This window comes from Aquarana catesbeiana, linkage group LG07 (assembly GCF_042186555.1).
Source record: "Aquarana catesbeiana isolate 2022-GZ linkage group LG07, ASM4218655v1, whole genome shotgun sequence".
NCBI lineage: Eukaryota > Metazoa > Chordata > Amphibia > Anura > Ranidae > Aquarana > Aquarana catesbeiana.
The window spans coordinates 464,498-484,310 of record NC_133330.1 but is presented as its reverse complement, the minus strand read 5'-3'; the positions used below and the strand labels follow the sequence as shown (position 1 = coordinate 484,310).

The window sequence follows — 19,813 nt, the reverse complement described above, 5'->3', positions numbered from 1 at the left end:
GATCACCTTCTTCCACATGTTTGCTGTGTCCTCCACATGGCTTCTCACAAACTACAAACAGGACTTCTTATGACTTTCTTTCACCAATGTCTTTCTTCTTGTCACTCTTCCATAAAGGGCAGATTTGTGGAGAACACGACTAATAGTTGTCCTGTGGACAGATTCTCCCACCTGAGCTGTGGATCTCTGCAGCTCCTCCAGAGTTACCATGGACCTCTTGGCTCTTCTCTGATGAATGCTCTCCTTGCCCGGCCGGTCAGTTTAGGCTGAATACAAATGCCCCCCCCCCACACTTTTCACATATTTATTTGTATCATTTAAAATTGTTTGTCCTCCTCACAATTATGAGCCACTTTGTGTTGGTCTATCCCATAAAATCCCAATAAAATACATTTACGTTTTTTGTTGTAACAAAATGTGGGGAATTTCAGGGGTATGAATACTTTTTCAAGGCACCGTATATGGGGCAATAGAAGTGGTCACTCTGTATATGGGGTCATAGGGATCAATTCTTATATTGGGCAAACGTGGAGGTTACCCCTTATTCAGGGCACTAGTAGAGGTCACTTCTTATATAGGGCCATAGGTTTTGCCCGGTATTGGTCAATAAGGACCACCTCTTACATTGGACCGTAGATAGTTGCTGGAGATCCTTCTGAAAGCCAATACAAGACTAATAAGAGTTTGTGAATTATGATTGGCTCTTCATCCTGACTTAGGCTCCTCCTTTTTCTTCCAGATGTCCCTTGAGCAGCCGCCAGTGGGACGAGGACCACCCTGTGTGAAGTGCAAAAGAGCATGTGCGGGATTCCAGCCACACCCCTGGAGGTAAAGTGATGTCACTGCAGGCACTGATCTCTGGAAGGAGAATGTTCTAGAAATGTTCAGAGGGGGTCTTGTGGGAATGTCCCATCTAAATCCCCTCCCCCACCCCCGTCAGTCTTGCACAGGCGTACTGGCTCCTCCCCCTGGACAGAAATGTCTTCCTCTGATGTCACCGCACACTGTGAGCATTAGAAGCTGCAGATAGAGCCCTCCTCTACAGACTTATTACAGACCGCCCTAGGTAACACCCACATGCATAGCCCCCAACTGTCCCTGAGTAGGAGCAACGTCCCTCTGTCCCTCTGTCCTCCTCATTTGTCCCTCTGTCCTCCTCATTTGTCCCTCTGTCCTCCTCATTTGTCCCTCTGTCCTCCTCATTTGTCCCTCTGTCCTCCTCATTTGTCCCTCTGTCCTCCTCATTTGTCCCTCTGTCCCTCTGTCCTCCTCATTTGTCCCTCTGTCCTCCTCATTTGTCCCTCTGTCCTCCTCATTTGTCCCTCTGTCCTCCTCATTTGTCCCTCTGTCCTCCTCATTTGTCCCTCTGTCCTCCTCATTTGTCCCTCTGTCCTCCTCATTTGTCCCTCTGTCCTCCTCATTTGTCCCTCTGTCCTCCTCATTTGCCCCTCTGTCCTCCTCATTTGTCCCTCTGTCCTCCTCATTTGTCCCTCTGTCCCTCTGTCCTCCTCATTTGTCCCTCTGTCCTCCTCATTTGTCCCTCTGTCCTCCTCATTTGTCCCTCTGTCCTCCTCATTTGCCCCTCTGTCCTCCTCATTTGCCCCTCTGTCCTCCTCATTTGTCCCTCTGTCCCTCTGTCCTCCTCATTTGTCCCTCTGTCCTCCTCATTTGTCCCTCTGTCCTCCTCATTTGTCCCTCTGTCCTCCTCATTTGTCCCTCTGTCCTCCTCATTTGTCCCTCTGTCCTCCTCATTTGTCCCTCTGTCCTCCTCATTTGTCCCTCTGTCCTCCTCATTTGCCCCTCTGTCCTCCTCATTTGTCCCTCTGTCCCTCTGTCCTCCTCATTTGTCCCTCTGTCCCTCTGTCCTCCTCATTTGTCCCTCTGATCTCTATAGTTGTATATAAAATGCACTTTTCACCTTTCATCTGATTTCTACATTTTAAAAGCCAATATAAAGGAATATTAGTGGTAAAAAAATGCCTTGTGGATTTGATTAACCTTTTTTTTTTATTCTCCTTTAAGGGGGTGTGGCAGGGGGCGTGTCCTATGCCTACATACATTTGTTAGTAGGTGTCCCTCATTCCATCTCACAATGTTGGGAGGTGTGGTGCACATGCAATGCTAAACCTCCATGATTGAAAGAACTTTAATTCAAAGAATTAAAGGGGCGGGGCCAGGGACAGTCAGGCTGGGGGGAAAGGGCTAGATAATGCTGGACATCCTCCAGCCAGGAAATGGGGCGTGGCTCTATCTGTCATACTGCAGCTTCTAATGAACATGGTAAGAAGCTCACAGTGTGCGGTGATATCAGAGGAAACCGTTTTAGTCCAGGGGAGGAGCCAGTACAGATGTACAAGACTGGAGGGGCGGAGTTAGAATGATCGATTGATCCGTCTGTAGAGGAAATCTCTACAAATGACAACTATCCCATTTTCCCGTCAATGTTTAGACATTTCTATAAAGATTGATGAAAGTCGTCATATAAAGTGAGTTTTTTTCTCACCATCATTAGAATTTGCTGGTTGTTGTAGTTCTGTGACAATGAACACCCCCCTCCCCCACCCTTAGAGAGTAAAAGGAGATGAGCGTCAGTCGCTGAGCCGGGCGGAGATGAAGGCGGACAAACGACGAACAAGCAGAAAATTAAAGAGAAATAAACAAACGACATAACGAATGTATTCCGCATGACAAATGAAACGCGTCGCTCGCCTCCTTGTGTGAATTATTAATGATGATATGCTGTGGCAGAAGCCGGAGAAGCTTCTATTCAGGATGATGAGAAATACTCAGAAGATGAATGAATACAACCCATGAATATTCCGTATCAATCACGCCGATCGATAACGCAGCGATTTATGGAGCGAATCTGACCCTGGAAGTCATCTGAGGAACGAGTGAAACATATCGACTCGTTCTGCTCTTCTAATCTGTATGTTTAGGCACTCGCCCCGCTGGTGGAGGAACGCGTCGGTCACAGGCGGCTGAAGGCTGTCGCAAAGCAAATGAAGGAGCTGCATAGACAGCAAGCCGACGCCAGACAACGCCTACAGCCGGGCAACGCCTACAGCCGGGCAACGCTTACAGCCGGGCAACGCTTACAGCCGGGCAACGCTTACAGCTGGGCAACGCTTACAGCCGGTCAACGCCTACAGCCAGGCAACGCTTACAGCCGGGCAGCGCCTACAGCCGGGCAACGCTTACAGCCGGGCAACGCTTACAGCCGGGCAACGCTTACAGCTGGGCAACGCTTACAGCTGGGCAACGCTTACAGCCGGGCAGTGCCTACAGCCGGGCAGTGCCTACAGCCGGGCAACGCTTACAGCCGGGCAGCGCCTACAGCCCGGCAACGCCTACAGCCGGGCAACGCTTACAGCCGGGCAACGCTTACAGCTGGGCAACGCTTACAGCTGGGCAACGCTTACAGCCGGTCAACGCCTACAGCCAGGCAACGCTTACAGCCGGGCAGCGCCTACAGCCGGGCAACGCTTACAGCCGGGCAACGCTTACAGCTGGGCAACGCTTACAGCCGGGCAGTGCCTACAGCCGAGCAACGCTTACAGCTGGGCAACGCTTACAGCCAGGCAACGCCTACAGCCGGGCAAAGAGTACAGCCAGACAACGCCTACAGCCGGGCAATGCTTACAGCTGGGCAACACTTACAGCTGGGCAACGCTTACAGCTGGGCAACGCTTACAGCCGGGCAACGCTTACAGCTGGGCAACGCTTACAGCTGGGCAACGCCTACAGCCAGGCAACGCCTACAGCCGGGCAAAGAGTACAGCCAGGCAACGCTTACAGCCAGACAACGCCTACAGCCAGGCAACGCTTACAGCTGGGCAACGCTTACAGCCGGGCAACGCCTACAGCCGGGCAAAGAGTACAGCCAGGCAACGCTTACAGCCAGACAACGCCTACAGCCAGGCAACGCTTACAGCTGGGCAACGCTTACAGCCGGGCAGCACCTATAGCCGGGCAACGCTTACAGCCGGGCAACGCTTACAGCCGGGCAACGCCTACAGCTGGGCAACGCTTACAGCTGGGCAACGCTTACAGCCGGGCAATGCCTACAGCCGGGCAAAGAGTACAGCCGGGCAACGCTTACAGCCAGACAACGCCTACAGCCGGGCAACGCTTACAGCTGGGCAACGCTTACAGCCGGGCAACGCCTACAGCCGGGCAACGCTTACAGCCGGTCAACGCCTACAGCCGGGCAACGCCTACAGCCGGGCAACGCTTACAGCCGGGCAACGCTTACAGCCAGGCAGCGCCTACAGCCAGGCAACGCTTACAGCCGGGCAACGCTTACAGCCGGGCAACGCTTACAGCCGGGCAACGCTTACAGCTGGGCAACGCTTACAGCCGGTCAACGCCTACAGCCAGGCAACGCTTACAGCCGGGCAGCGCCTACAGCCGGGCAACGCTTACAGCCGGGCAACGCTTACAGCCGGGCAACGCTTACAGCTGGGCAACGCTTACAGCTGGGCAACGCTTACAGCCGGGCAGTGCCTACAGCCGGGCAGTGCCTACAGCCGGGCAACGCTTACAGCCGGGCAGCGCCTACAGCCCGGCAACGCCTACAGCCGGGCAACGCTTACAGCCGGGCAACGCTTACAGCTGGGCAACGCTTACAGCTGGGCAACGCTTACAGCCGGTCAACGCCTACAGCCAGGCAACGCTTACAGCCGGGCAGCGCCTACAGCCGGGCAACACTTACAGCCGGGCAACGCTTACAGCTGGGCAACGCTTACAGCCGGGCAGTGCCTACAGCCGGGCAACGCTTACAGCTGGGCAACGCTTACAGCCAGGCAACGCCTACAGCCGGGCAAAGAGTACAGCCAGACAACGCCTACAGCCGGGCAATGCTTACAGCTGGGCAACACTTACAGCTGGGCAACGCTTACAGCTGGGCAACGCTTACAGCCGGGCAACGCTTACAGCCGGGCAACGCTTACAGCTGGGCAACGCTTACAGCTGGGCAACGCCTACAGCCAGGCAACGCCTACAGCCGGGCAAAGAGTACAGCCAGGCAACGCTTACAGCCAGACAACGCCTACAGCCAGGCAACGCTTACAGCTGGGCAACGCTTACAGCCGGGCAACGCCTACAGCCGGGCAAAGAGTACAGCCATGCAACGCTTACAGCCAGACAACGCCTACAGCCAGGCAACGCTTACAGCTGGGCAACGCTTACAGCCGGGCAGCACCTATAGCCGGGCAACGCTTACAGCCGGGCAACGCTTACAGCCGGGCAACGCCTACAGCTGGGCAACGCTTACAGCTGGGCAACGCTTACAGCCGGGCAATGCCTACAGCCGGGCAAAGAGTACAGCCGGGCAACGCTTACAGCCAGACAACGCCTACAGCCGGGCAACGCTTACAGCTGGGCAACGCTTACAGCCGGGCAACGCTTACAGCCGGGCAACGCTTACAGCCGGTCAACGCCTACAGCCGGGCAACGCCTACAGTCGGGCAACGCTTACAGCCGGGCAATGCTTACAGCCGGGCAACGCGTACAGCCGGGCAACGCTTACAGCCAGGCAACGCCTACAGCCAGGCAACGCTTACAGCCAGGCAACGCCTACAGCCGGGCAACGCTTACAGCCGGGCAATGCTTACAGCTGGGCAACACTTACAGCCGGGCAACGCTTACAGCTGGGCAACGCTTACAGCCGGGCAACGCTTACAGCCGGGCAACGCCTACAGCCGGGCAAAGAGTACAGCCAGACAACGCCTACAGCCGGGCAATGCTTACAGCTGGGCAACGCTTACAGCCGGGCAACGCCTACAGCCGGGCAAAGAGTACAGCCGGGCAACGCTTACAGCTGGGCAACGCTTACAGCCGGGCAACGCTTACAGCCGGGCAACGCCTACAGCCGGGCAAAGAGTACAGCCAGACAACGCCTACAGCCGGGCAATGCTTACAGCTGGGCAACGCTTACAGCCGGGCAACGCCTACAGCCGGGCAAAGAGTACAGCCGGGCAACGCTTACAGCTTGGCAACGCTTACAGCTGGGCAACGCTTACAGCCGGGCAAAGAGTACAGCCAGGCAACGCTTACAGCCAGACCACGCCTACAGCCGGTCAACGCCTACAGCCGGGCAACGCCTACAGCCGGGCAACGCTTACAGCTGGGCAACGCTTACAGCCGGGCAGCGCCTACAGCCGGGCAACGCTTACAGCCGGGCAACGCTTACAGCCGGGCAGCGCCTACAGCCGGGCAGCGCCTACAGCCGGTCAACGCCTACAGCCGGGCAACGCGTACAGCCGGGCAACGCTTACAGCCAGGCAACGCCTACAGCCAGGCAACGCCTACAGCCAGGCAACGCTTACAGCCAGGCAACGCTTACAGCCGGGCAACGCCTACAGCCGGGCAAAGAGTACAGCCAGACAACGCCTACAGCCGGGCAATGCTTACAGCTGGGCAACACTTACAGCTGGGCAATGCTTACAGCTGGGCAACGCTTACAGCCGGGCAACGCCTACAGCCGGGCAAAGAGTACAGCTGGGCAACGCTTACAGCTGGGCAACGCTTACAGCCGGGCAACGCCTACAGCCAGGCAAAGAGTACAGCCGGGCAACGCTTACAGCTGGGCAACGCTTACAGCTGGGCAACGCTTACAGCCGGGCAACGCCTACAGCCGGGCAAAGAGTACAGCCAGGCAACGCTTACAGCCAGACAACGCCTACAGCCGGGCAACGCTTACAGCTGGGCAACGCTTACAGCCGGGCAACGCTTACAGCCGGGCAACGCCTACAGCCGGGCAAAGAGTACAGGCGGGCAACGCTTACAGCTGGGCAACGCTTACAGCTGGTCAACGCTTACAGCCGGGCAACGCCTACAGCCGGGCAAAGAGTACAGCCAGGCAACGCTTACAGCCAGACAACGCCTAAAGCCGGGCAACGCTTACAGCTGGGCAACGCTTACAGCCGGGCAACGCTTACAGCCGGGCAGCGCCTACAGCCGGGCAACGCTTACAGCTGGGCAACGCTTACAGCCGGGCAGCGCCTACAGCCGGGCAACGCCTACAGCCGGGCAATGCCTACAGCCGGTCAACGCCTACAGCCGGTCAACGCCTACAGCCGGGCAACGCTTACAGCTGGGCAACGCTTACAGCTGGGCAACGCTTACAGCCGGGCAGCGCCTACAGCCGGGCAACGCTTACAGCTGGGCAACGCTTACAGCTGGGCAACGCTTACAGCCAGGCAGCGCCTACAGCCGGGCAACGCTTACAGCCGGGCAACGCTTACAGCTGGGCAACGCTTACAGCTGGGCAACGCTTACAGCCGGGCAACGCTTACAGCCGGGCAACGCCTACAGCCGGGCAAAGAGTACAGCCAGACAACGCCTACAGCCGGGCAATGCTTACAGCCGGGCAACGCTTACAGCCAGGCAACGCCTACAGCCAGGCAACGCCTACAGCCAGGCAACGCTTACAGCCAGGCAACGCCTACAGCCGGGCAACGCCTACAGCCGGGCAACGCTTACAGCCGGGCAACGCTTACAGCCGGGCAACGCCTACAGCCGGGCAAAGAGTACAGCCAGACAACGCCTACAGCCGGGCAATGCTTACAGCTGGGCAACACTTACAGCTGGGCAATGCTTACAGCTGGGCAACGCTTACAGCCGGGCAACGCCTACAGCCGGGCAAAGAGTACAGCTGGGCAACGCTTACAGCTGGGCAACGCTTACAGCCGGGCAACGCCTACAGCCAGGCAAAGAGTACAGCCGGGCAACGCTTACAGCTGGGCAACGCTTACAGCCGGGCAACGCCTACAGCCGGGCAAAGAGTACAGCCAGGCAACGCTTACAGCCAGACAACGCCTACAGCCGGGCAACGCTTACAGCTGGGCAACGCTTACAGCCGGGCAACGCTTACAGCCGGGCAACGCCTACAGCCGGGCAAAGAGTACAGGCGGGCAACGCTTACAGCTGGGCAACGCTTACAGCTGGTCAACGCTTACAGCCGGGCAACGCCTACAGCCGGGCAAAGAGTACAGCCAGGCAACGCTTACAGCCAGACAACGCCTAAAGCCGGGCAACGCTTACAGCTGGGCAACGCTTACAGCCGGGCAACGCTTACAGCCGGGCAGCGCCTACAGCCGGGCAACGCTTACAGCTGGGCAACGCTTACAGCCGGGCAGCGCCTACAGCCGGGCAACGCCTACAGCCGGGCAATGCCTACAGCCGGTCAACGCCTACAGCCGGTCAACGCCTACAGCCGGGCAACGCTTACAGCTGGGCAACGCTTACAGCTGGGCAACGCTTACAGCCGGGCAGCGCCTACAGCCGGGCAACGCTTACAGCTGGGCAACGCTTACAGCCAGGCAGCGCCTACAGCCGGGCAACGCTTACAGCCGGGCAACGCCTACAGCCAGGCAACGCTTACAGCCGGGCAACGCTTACAGCTGGGCAACGCTTACAGCCGGGCAACGCCTACAGCCGGGCAAAGAGTACAGCCAGGCAACGCTTACAGCCAGGCAACGCCTACAGCCGGGCAAAGAGTACAACCAGGCAACGCTTACAGCCAGGCAACGCCTACAGCCAGGCAACGCCTACAGCCAGGCAACGCTTACAGCCAGGCAACGCCTACAGCCGGGCAACGCTTACAGCTGGGCAACACTTACAGCCGGGCAATGCCTACAGCCAGGCAACGCTTACAGCCAGGCAACGCCTACAGCCAGGCAACACTTACAGCCGGGCAACGCTTACAGCCAGGCAACGCTTACAGCCGGGCAACGCCTACAGCCAGGCAACGCTTACAGCCGGGCAACGCCTACAGCCAGGCAACGCTTACAGCCGGGCAACGCCTACAGCCAGGCAACGCTTACAGCCGGGCAACGCCTACAGCCAGGCAACGCTTACAGCCGGGCAACGCCTACAGCCAGGCAACGCTTACAGCCGGGCAACGCCTACAGCCAGGCAACGCTTACAGCCGGGCAATGCCTACAGCAGGGCAAAGAGTACAGCCGGGCAACGCCTACAGCCAGGCAACGCCTACAGCCGGGCAATGCCTACAGCCGGGCAATGAGTACAGCCGAGCAACGCCTACAGCCAGGCAACGCTTACAGCAGGGCAACTCTGACCACCATGCAACACTTACAGCAGGGCAACAATTACAGCCGGGCAACGCTTACAGCCGGGCAACTCTGACCACCATGCAACACTTACAGCAGGGCAACAATTACAGCCGGGCAACGCTTACAGCCGGGCAACTCTGACCACCAAGCAACACTTACCACGGGGCAACGCTTACCGCCAGTTACTTCTAAATGAGTGTGGCTAGAATAATAACTTCTAGATGGGTGTGGCTAGAATGGTAAATTACTTAAAGTGAACCCTTACCCTCCCCACCCCCATTCTGTCATCCACACCCCACCCCCTTCCTCACTAAGAATCACGCCTGCCTCTGGTTAGAACCGCCTCTCTTTGGTCAGACACGCCTCTCTCTGGTCAGACACACCTCCCTCTGGTCAGACACGCCTCTCTCTGGTCAGACACGCCTCTCCCTGGTCAGACACACCTCCCTCTGGTCAGACACACCTCTCCCTGGTCAGACACGCCTCCCTCTGGTCAGACACGCCTCTCCCTGGTCAGACACGCCTCCCTCTGGTCAGACACGCCTCTCCCTGGTCAGACACACCTCCCTCTGGACAGACACGCCTCTCCCTGGTCAGACACACCTCCCTCTGGTCAGACACGCCTCCCTCTGGTCAGACACGCCTCTCTCTGGTCAGACACGCCTCTCCCTGGTCAGACACGCCTCCCTCTGGTCAGACACGCCTCTCCCTGGTCAGACACGCCTCCCTCTGGTCAGACACGCCTCTCCCTGGTCAGACACGCCTCCCTCTGGTCAGACACGCCTCTCCCTGGTCAGACACACCTCCCTCTGGTCAGACACGCCTCCCTCTGGTCAGACACGCCTCTCCCTGGTCAGACACACCTCCCTCTGGTCAGACACGCCTCTCCCTGGTCAGACACACCTCCCTCTGGTCAGACACACCTCCCTCTGGTCAGACACGCCTCTCTCTGGTCAGACACGCCTCTCTCTGGTCAAAAACGCCTCCCTCTGGTCAGACACGCCTCTCCCTGGTCAGACACACCTCCCTCTGGTCAGACACACCTCCCTCTAGTCATACACGCCTCTCCCTGGTCAGAAACGCCTCCCTCTGGTCAGACACGCCTCTCCCTGGTCAGACACACCTCCCTCTGGTCAGACACGCCTCTCCCTGGTCAGACACACCTCCCTCTAGTCATACATGCCTCTCCCTGGTCAGACCACCTCTCTCTCTGGTCAGACACGCCTCCCTCTGGTCAGACACCCCCCCTCTGGTCAGACACCCCCCCTCTGGTCAGACACGCCTCCCTCTGGTCAGACACGCCTCCCTCTGGTCAGACACGCCTCCCTCTGGTCAGACACGCCTCTCTCTGGTCAGACACGCCTCTCTCTGGTCAGACATGCCTCTCCCTGGTCAGACACGCCTCCCTCTGGTCAGACACGCCTCTCCCTGGTCAGACACGCCTCCCTCTGGTCAGACACGCCTCTCCCTGGTCAGACACGCCTCCCTCTGGTCAGACACGCCTCTCCCTGGTCAGACACACCTCCCTCTGGTCAGACACGCCTCCCTCTGGTCAGACACGCCTCTCCCTGGTCAGACACACCTCCCTCTGGTCAGACACGCCTCTCCCTGGTCAGACACACCTCCCTCTGGTCAGACACGCCTCTCTCTGGTCAGACACGCCTCTCTCTGGTCAAAAACGCCTCCCTCTGGTCAGACACGCCTCTCCCTGGTCAGACACACCTCCCTCTGGTCAGACACACCTCCCTCTAGTCATACACGCCTCTCCCTGGTCAGAAACGCCTCCCTCTGGTCAGACACGCCTCTCCCTGGTCAGACACACCTCCCTCTGGTCAGACACGCCTCTCCCTGGTCAGACACACCTCCCTCTAGTCATACATGCCTCTCCCTGGTCAGACCACCTCTCTCTCTGGTCAGACACGCCTCCCTCTGGTCAGACACCCCCCCTCTGGTCAGACACCCCCCCTCTGGTCAGACACCCCCCCTCTGGTCAGACAACCCCCCTCTGGTCAGACACGCCTCCCTCTGGTCAGACACGCCTCCCTCTGGTCAGACACGCCTCCCTCTGGTCAGACACCCCCCCCTCTGGTCAGACAACCCCCCTCTGGTCAGACAACCCCCCTCTGGTCAGACACGCCTCCCTCTGGTCAGACACGCCTCCCTCTGGTCAGACACGCCTCCCTCTGGTCAGACACCCCCCCTCTGGTCAGACACGCCTCCCTCTGGTCAGACACCCCCCCTCTGGTCAGACACGCCTCCCTCTGGTCAGACACCCCCCCTCTGGTCAGACACGCCTCCCTCTGGTCAGACACGCCTCTCTCTGGTCAGACACGCCTCTCTCTGGTCAAAAACGCCTCCCTCTGGTCAGACACGCCTCTCCCTGGTCAGACACACCTCCCTCTGGTCAGACACACCTCCCTCTAGTCATACACGCCTCTCCCTGGTCAGAAACGCCTCCCTCTGGTCAGACACGCCTCTCCCTGGTCAGACACACCTCCCTCTGGTCAGACACGCCTCCCTCTGGTCAGACACCCCCCCCTCTGGTCAGACAACCCCCCTCTGGTCAGACAACCCCCCTCTGGTCAGACACGCCTCCCTCTGGTCAGACACGCCTCCCTCTGGTCAGACACGCCTCCCTCTGGTCAGACACCCCCCCTCTGGTCAGACACGCCTCCCTCTGGTCAGACACCCCCCCTCTGGTCAGACACGCCTCCCTCTGGTCAGACACCCCCCCTCTGGTCAGACACGCCTCCCTCTGGTCAGACACGCCTCCCTCTGGTCAGAAACACCTCTCTCTGGTCAGACACACCCCCCTCTTGTCAGACACGCCTCCCTCTGGTCAGACACACCTCCCTCTGGTCAGACACGCCTCCCTCTGGTCAGAAACACCTCCCTCTGGTCAGACACCCCCCCTCTGGTCAGACACGCCTCCCTCTGGTCAGACACGCCTCCCTCTGGTCAGAAACACCTCTCTCTGGTCAGACACACCCCCCTCTGGTCAGACACACCCCCCTCTGGTCAGACACGCCTCTCTCTGGTCAGACACGCCTCCCTCTGGTCAGACACCCCCCCTCTGGTCAGACACGCCTCCCTCTGGTCAGACACCCCCCCTCTGGTCAGACACGCCTCCCTCTGGTCAGACACCCCCCCTCTGGTCAGACACGCCTCCCTCTGGTCAGACACCCCCCCTCTGGTCAGACACCCCTCCCTCTGGTCAGAAACACCTCTCTCTGGTCAGACACGCCTCTCTCTGGTCAGACACACCTCTCTCTGGTCAGACACGCCTCTCTCTGGTCAGACACTCCCCTTCTCTGTATGTGAGGATACAGGGGGTGTGGCCATTACTCCGCTCTGCCAGCATAAAGCTCTGCACTGGGAGAACAGGAAGTTGCGTTTTTACAAAGAAAAAAAATCTGCATCTGAAATCATAACTCAGAACAATAAATAGAAAAGAAGTCGCCACATTCAGCCGATCATTCTTCTTCCAATAACATATTCCAGAATTAATTGTGTGCCGTAAGGGGCGGAGCTCGTAGAAAAAGAGAGACAGAGTTCAGGCATACTTAGAGCCATGTGATGTGTAAAGACAGGTAAGTTTCTTATGCCAGGTGAACCTACCTATGTACAGTCCATAGACAACTGTAGTCTGATGAGGCCACGCCCCCACCACAATTAAATTGGTGATACAAATTATTTCCAGAGATAACATTTTCTCTGCCTGCCGGATCGAATCAGATTTGTCAGGGGGGTGGAGTTACCCTTTAATGCCGAGCTCCAAATCCAGCTTATCCCTGACATTCAGCCATGTATGTAAAGAATGGAGGCGAGATTCCGGGGTCAGGAATTCCAGGATAAGAATAAAGGTCAGGACTGGCATCTCATCCCCGAGGGGGGGAGGGGGGAGTACAAAGCTTCTGTATGGCCTGTGTGCCAGTCAGTGCCAGAGCTAGAGGAGTATATGGAGACAAGCTTTATACTAGCCTACAGTATACAATCCATATACCCACCTACAGTATACATCCTACAGTATACAATCCGTATACCCTCCTACAGTATACATCCTACAGTATACAATCCATATACCCTCCTACAGTATACATCCTACAGTATACAATCCGTATACCCACCTACAGTATACATCCTACAGTATACAATCCGTATACCAAGCTACAGTATACATCCTACAGTATACAATCCGTATACCCTCCTACAGTATACATCCTACAGTATACAATCCATATACCCTCCTACAGTATACATCCTACAGTATACAATCCATATACCCTCCTACAGTATACATCCTACAGTATACAATCCGTATACCCTCCTACAGTATACATCCTACAGTATACAATCCGTATACCCTCCTACAGTATACATCCTACAGTATACAATCCGTATACATCCTACAGTATACATCCTACAGTATACAATCCGTATACCCTCCTACAGTATACATCCTACAGTATACAATCCGTATACATCCTACAGTATACATCCTATAGTATACAATCCGTATACCAAGCTACAGTATACATCCTACAGTATACAATCCGTATACCCTCCTACAGTATACATCCTACAGTATACAATCCGTATACCCACCTACAGTATACATCCTACAGTATACAATCCATATACCCTCCTACAGTATACATCCTACAGTATACAATCCGTATACCAAGCTACAGTATACATCCTACAGTATACAATCCGTATACCCTCCTACAGTATACATCCTACAGTATACAATCCGTATACCCACCTACAGTATACATCCTACAGTATACAATCCGTATACCCACCTACAGTATACATCCTACAGTATACAATCCATATACCCTCCTACAGTATACATCCTACAGTATACAATCCGTATACATCCTACAGTATACATCCTACAGTATACAATCCATATACCCTCCTACAGTATACAGTGCCTTGTGAAAGTATTCGGCCCCCTTGAACTTTTCAACCTTTTGCCACATTTCAGGCTTCAAACATAAAGATATAAAATTTTAATTTTTTGTGAAGAATCACCAACAAGTGGGACACAATTGTGAAGTGGAATGAAATCTATTGGATATTTTAAACTTTTTTAGCAATTAAAAAACTGAAAAGTGGTGCGTGCAAAATGATTGGGCCCCTTTACTTTCAGTGCAGCAAACTGACTCCAGAAGTTCAGCGAGGATCTCTGAATGATCCAATGTTGTCCTAAATGACTGATGGTGATAAATAGAATCCACCTGTGTGTAATCAAGTCTCTGTATAAATGCACCTGCTCTGTGATAGTCTCAGGGTTCAGAGAGCATCATGAAGACCAAGGAACACACCAGGCAGGTCCGTAATACTGTTGTGGAGAAGTTTAAAGCTGGATTTGGATATAAAAAGATTTCCCAAGCTTTAAACATCCCAAGGAGCACTGTGCAAGCCATCATTGTGAAATGGAAGGAGTATCAGACCACTGCAAATCTACCAAGACCTGGCTGTCCCTCTAAACTTTCAGCTCAGACAAGGAGAAGACTGATCAGAGAAGAGCCAAGAGGCCCATGATCACTCTGGATGAACTGCAGAGAACTACAGCTGAGGTGGGAGAGTCTGTCCATAGGACAACAATCAGTCCTACACTGCACAAATCTGCCCTTTATGGAAGAGTGGCAAGAAGAAAGCCATTTCTCAAAGATATCCATAAAAAGTCTCCTCTAAAGTTTGCCACAAGCCACCTGGGAGACACACCAAACATGTGGAAGAAGGTGCTCTGGTCCCATGAAACCAAAATCCAACTTTTTGGCCACAATGCAAAACGATATGTTTGGCGTAAAAGCAACACAGCTCATTACACTCAACACACCATCCCCACTGTGAAACATGGTGGTGGCAGCATCATGGTTTGGGCCTGCTTTTCTTCAGCAGGGACAGGGAAGATGGTTAAAATTGAGGGGAAGATGGATGCAGCCAAATACAGGACCATTCTGGATGAAAACCTGTTGGAGTCTGCAAAAGACCTGAAACTGGGACGGAGATTTATCTTCCAACAAGACAATGATCCCAAACATACAGCAAAATCTACAAAGGAATGGTTCACAAATAAACGTATCCAGGTGTTAGAATGGCCAAGTCAAAGTCCAGACCTGAATCCAATCGAGAATCTGTGGAAAGAGCTGAAAACTGCTGTTCACAAACGCTCTCCATCCAACCTCACTGAGCTCCAGCTGTTTTACAAGGAAGAATGGGCAAGAATTTCAGTCTCTCGATGTGCAAAACTGATAGAGACATCCCCCAAGAGACTTGAAGCTGTAATCGCAGCAAAAGGCGGCTCTACAAAGTATGAACACAAGGGGGCCCAATCATTTTCCACCCCACACTTTTCATCTTTTTATTCGTTAAAAAAGTTTCAAAAATCCAAAAGATTTCGTTCCACTTCACAATTGTGTCCCACTTGTTGGTGATTCTTCACAAAAAATAAAAATGTTATATCTTTATGTTTGAAGCCTGAAATGTGGCAAAAGGTTGAAAAGTTCAAGGGGGACGAATACTTTCACAAGCCACTGTACATCCTACAGTATACAATCCGTATACCAAGCTACAGTATACATCCTACAGTATACAATCCGTATACCAAGCTACAGTATACATCCTACAGTATACAATCCGTATACCCACCTACAGTATACATCCTACAGTATACAATCCATATACCCTCCTACAGTATACATCCTACAGTATACAATCCATATACCCTTCTACAGTATACATCCTACAGTATACAATCCATATACCCTCCTACAGTATACATCCTACAGTATACAATCCATATACCAAGCTACAGTATACATCCTACAGTATACAATCCGTATACCCACCTACAGTATACATCCTACAGTATACAATCCATATACCCTCCTACAGTATACATCCTACAGTATACAATCCATATACCCACCTACAGTATACATCCTACAGTATACAATCCATATACCAAGCTACAGTATACATCCTACAGTATACAATCCGTATACCCACCTACAGTATACATCCTACAGTATACAATCCATATACCCTCCTACAGTATACATCCTACAGTATACAATCCATATACCAAGCTACAGTATACATCCTACAGTATACAATCCGTATACCCACCTACAGTATACATCCTACAGTATACAATCCATATACCCACCTACAGTATACATCCTACAGTATACATAGTTGCCAACATTGTAAAAAAAAAATGTGGGACACTTTTGTGGCTGTAGGCGGAGCTGTCCAATAATTAGGGGGCGGGGCATTCACCAGCAGGCGTGGCCTATCAAAAATAGACAAGTGCGGCCGAAAAATGGGCGTGGTTTACGCGAAATTGTGGGCGTGGCTTAAATGGGCGTGGCTCTAGAGGGTGTGGTTAGAGTCTGAAATGAATGAGGGATGGAGAGGGGGGGAGAGGGGGAGAGAGAGGGAAATGACGGGACAGCAGCCCCAGATCCTACACAATAAAAATATGTGTATTCTAGAAAGTTTAACAATCAGCAGATAAAGATACTCCAAACACCTGGTGTTAATGCTTCAATCATCCCGGCACCAAGGTTGTTATGGTGTCAGGATGATTGAAGCGCATTATTTCTATTATTACATTGTAATATAAAATGAAATCATTCAACTCACCATAATGCAGAATCAGTGGGATCCCTGAGCGTGTCACCTGCCACGTCGCCTGCCACCAGCCGTCCGTCCTTGCTTCAGATGTCCGAGCAGAGTCCGTCCTTGCATCAGGTGCCCCCAGCGGAGCCCCCCTCACACCAGGAGTCCCCGGCGGAGCCCCCCTCACATCAGAAGTCCCCAGCGGAGCTCCCCTCACATCAAGAGTCCCCAGCGGAGCCCCCCTCACATCAGGAGTCCCCGGCGGAGCCCCCCTCACACCAGGAGTCCCCGGCGGAGCCCCCCTCACATCAGAAGTCCCCAGCGGAGCTCCCCTCACATCAAGAGTCCCCAGCGGAGCCCCCCTCACACCAGGAGTCCCCAGCGGAGCCCCCCTCACATCAAGAGTCCCCAGCGGAGCCCCCCTCACATCAGTAGTCCCCAGCGGAGCCCCCCTCTCACATCAAGAGTCCCCAGCGGAGCCCCCCTCACATCAGTAGTCCCCAGCGGAGCCCCCCTCACACCAGGAGTCCCCGGCGGAGCCCCCCCTCACATCAGGAGTCCCCGGCGGAGCTCCCCCTCACATCAGTAGTCCCCAGCGGAGCCCCCCTCACACCAGGAGTCCCCGGCGGAGCCCCCCCTCACATCAGGAGTCCCCGGCGGAGCTCCCCCTCACATCAGTAGTCCCCAGCGGAGCCCCCCCTCACATCAGGAGTCCCCGGCGGAGCTCCCCCTCACATCAGTAGTCCCCAGCGGAGCCCCCCTCACACCAGGAGTCCCCGGCGGAGCCCCCCCTCACATCAGGAGTCCCCGGCGGAGCCCCCCTCACATCAGGAGTCCCCGGCGGAGCCCCCCTTACATCAGGAGTCCCCGGCGGAGCCCCCCCTCACATCAGGAGTCCCCGGCGGAGCCCCCCCTCACATCAGGAGTCCCCGGCGGAGCCCCCCTCACATCAGAAGTCCCCAGCGGAGCTCCCCTCACATCAAGAGTCCCCAGCGGAGCCCCCCTCACATCAGGAGTCCCCGGCGGAGCCCCCCTCACACCAGGAGTCCCCGGCGGAGCCCCCCTCACATCAGAAGTCCCCAGCGGAGCTCCCCTCACATCAGAAGTCCCCAGCGGAGCTCCCCTCACATCAGTAGTCCCCAGCGGAGCCCCCCTCACACCAGGAGTCCCCGGCGGAGCCCCCCCTCACATCAGGAGTCCCCGGCGGAGCTCCCCCTCACATCAGGAGTCCCCGGCGGAGCTCCCCCTCACATCAGTAGTCCCCAGCGGAGCCCCCCTCACACCAGGAGTCCCCGGCGGAGCCCCCCCTCACATCAGGAGTCCCCGGCGGAGCTCCCCCTCACACCAGGAGTCCCCGGCGGAGCCCCCCCTCACATCAGGAGTCCCCGGCGGAGCTCCCCCTCACATCAGGAGTCCCCGGCGGAGCTCCCCCTCACATCAGGAGTCCCCGGCGGAGCCCCCCCTCACATCAGGAGTCCCCGGCGGAGCTCCCCCTCACATCAGGTGTCCCCAGTGCCCCCCCCTCACATCAGGTGTCCCCAGTGCCCCCCCACTCACATCAGGTGTCCCCAGTGCCCCCCCACTCACATCAGGTGTCCCCAGTGCCCCCCCACTCACATCAGGTGTCCCCAGTGCCCCCCCACTCACATCAGGTGTCCCCAGTGCCCCCCCCACTCACATCAGGTGTCCCCCACTCACATCAGGTGTCCCCCACTCACATCAGGTGTCCCCAGTGCCCCCCCCACTCACATCAGGTGTCCCCCACTCACATCAGGTGTCCCCCACTCACATCAGGTGTCCCCAGTGCCCCCCCCACTCACATCAGGTGTCCCCAATGCCCCCCCCCTCACATCAGGTGTCCCCAGTGCCCCCCCACTCACATCAGGTGTCCCCAGTGCCCCCCCCCTCACATCAGGTGTCCCCCCCTCACATCAGGTGTCCCCAGTGCCCCCCCCACTCACATCAGGTGTCCCACAGCGGTGCGCGCGCTCACCCCCCACCTAGAACCCCCGCCCCTTTCCATAACAGACTGGCAGCGGGGCGGGGGGTAGGCGGGGCGAGGCGGAGCGGGGCGGGCCGAGGCGGGGCGGGCCGAGGCAGGCCGAGGCGGAGCGGGGCAGGGGGTGGGCGGCGACGCAGAAGCTTCGTCTAGCCCCCCCCCCCCCAGCCGTCTTCCTGAACTCCAACAAAATGGCGGCCGGCGGAGACAATGTCTCCGCCGGCCGCCGACCTCTAGCGGCGGCGGCGGCGGCGGCGGTTTCAAAAACCGGAACCGAATTTTTCGGGACATTTCCCGGGACGCCACAAATCCGGGAATGAAGTCCAAGTCCCGGGAATGTCCCGGGAAATTCGGGACAGTTGGCAGCTATGAGTATACAATCCATATACCAAGCTACAGTATACATCCTACAGTATACAATCCGTATACCCTCCTACAGTATACATCCTACAGTATACAATCCGTATACCCACCTACAGTATACATCCTACAGTATACAATCCATATACCCTCCTACAGTATACATCCTACAGTATACAATCCATATACCAAGCTACAGTATACATCCTACAGTATACAATCCGTATACCCTCCTACAGTATACATCCTACAGTATACAATCCGTATACCCTCCTACAGTATACATCCTACAGTATACAATCCGTATACCCTCCTACAGTATACATCCTACAGTATACAATCCGTATACATCCTACAGTATACATCCTACAGTATACAATCCGTATACCAAGCTACAGTATACATCCTACAGTATACAATCCGTATACCAAGCTACAGTATACATCCTACAGTATACAATCCGTATACCCTCCTACAGTATACATCCTACAGTATACAATCCGTATACATCCTACAGTATACATCCTACAGTATACAATCCGTATACCCACCTACAGTATACATCCTACAGTATACAATCCGTATACATCCTACAGTATACATCCTACAGTATACAATCCGTATACCCTCCTACAGTATACATCCTACAGTATACAATCCGTATACCCACCTACAGTATACATCCTACAGTATACAATCCATATACATTCCGTATACATCCTACAGTATACAATCCGTA

The 19,813-nt window shown here is 55.5% G+C and overlaps 1 protein-coding gene across 2 annotated transcripts in view; it reads left to right on the top strand.

The window, feature by feature from the left end:
• Window positions 1–19,813, top strand: part of LMCD1 (LIM and cysteine rich domains 1) — a 66,466-nt gene that overhangs the window by 23,811 nt on the left and 22,842 nt on the right. For both annotated transcript variants that reach the window (XM_073591510.1, XM_073591509.1), the window contains one exon: window positions 740–828. In XM_073591510.1, coding sequence (XP_073447611.1) covers window positions 740–828 — 89 coding nt within the window. The remainder of the gene's footprint in view (window positions 1–739; window positions 829–19,813) is intronic.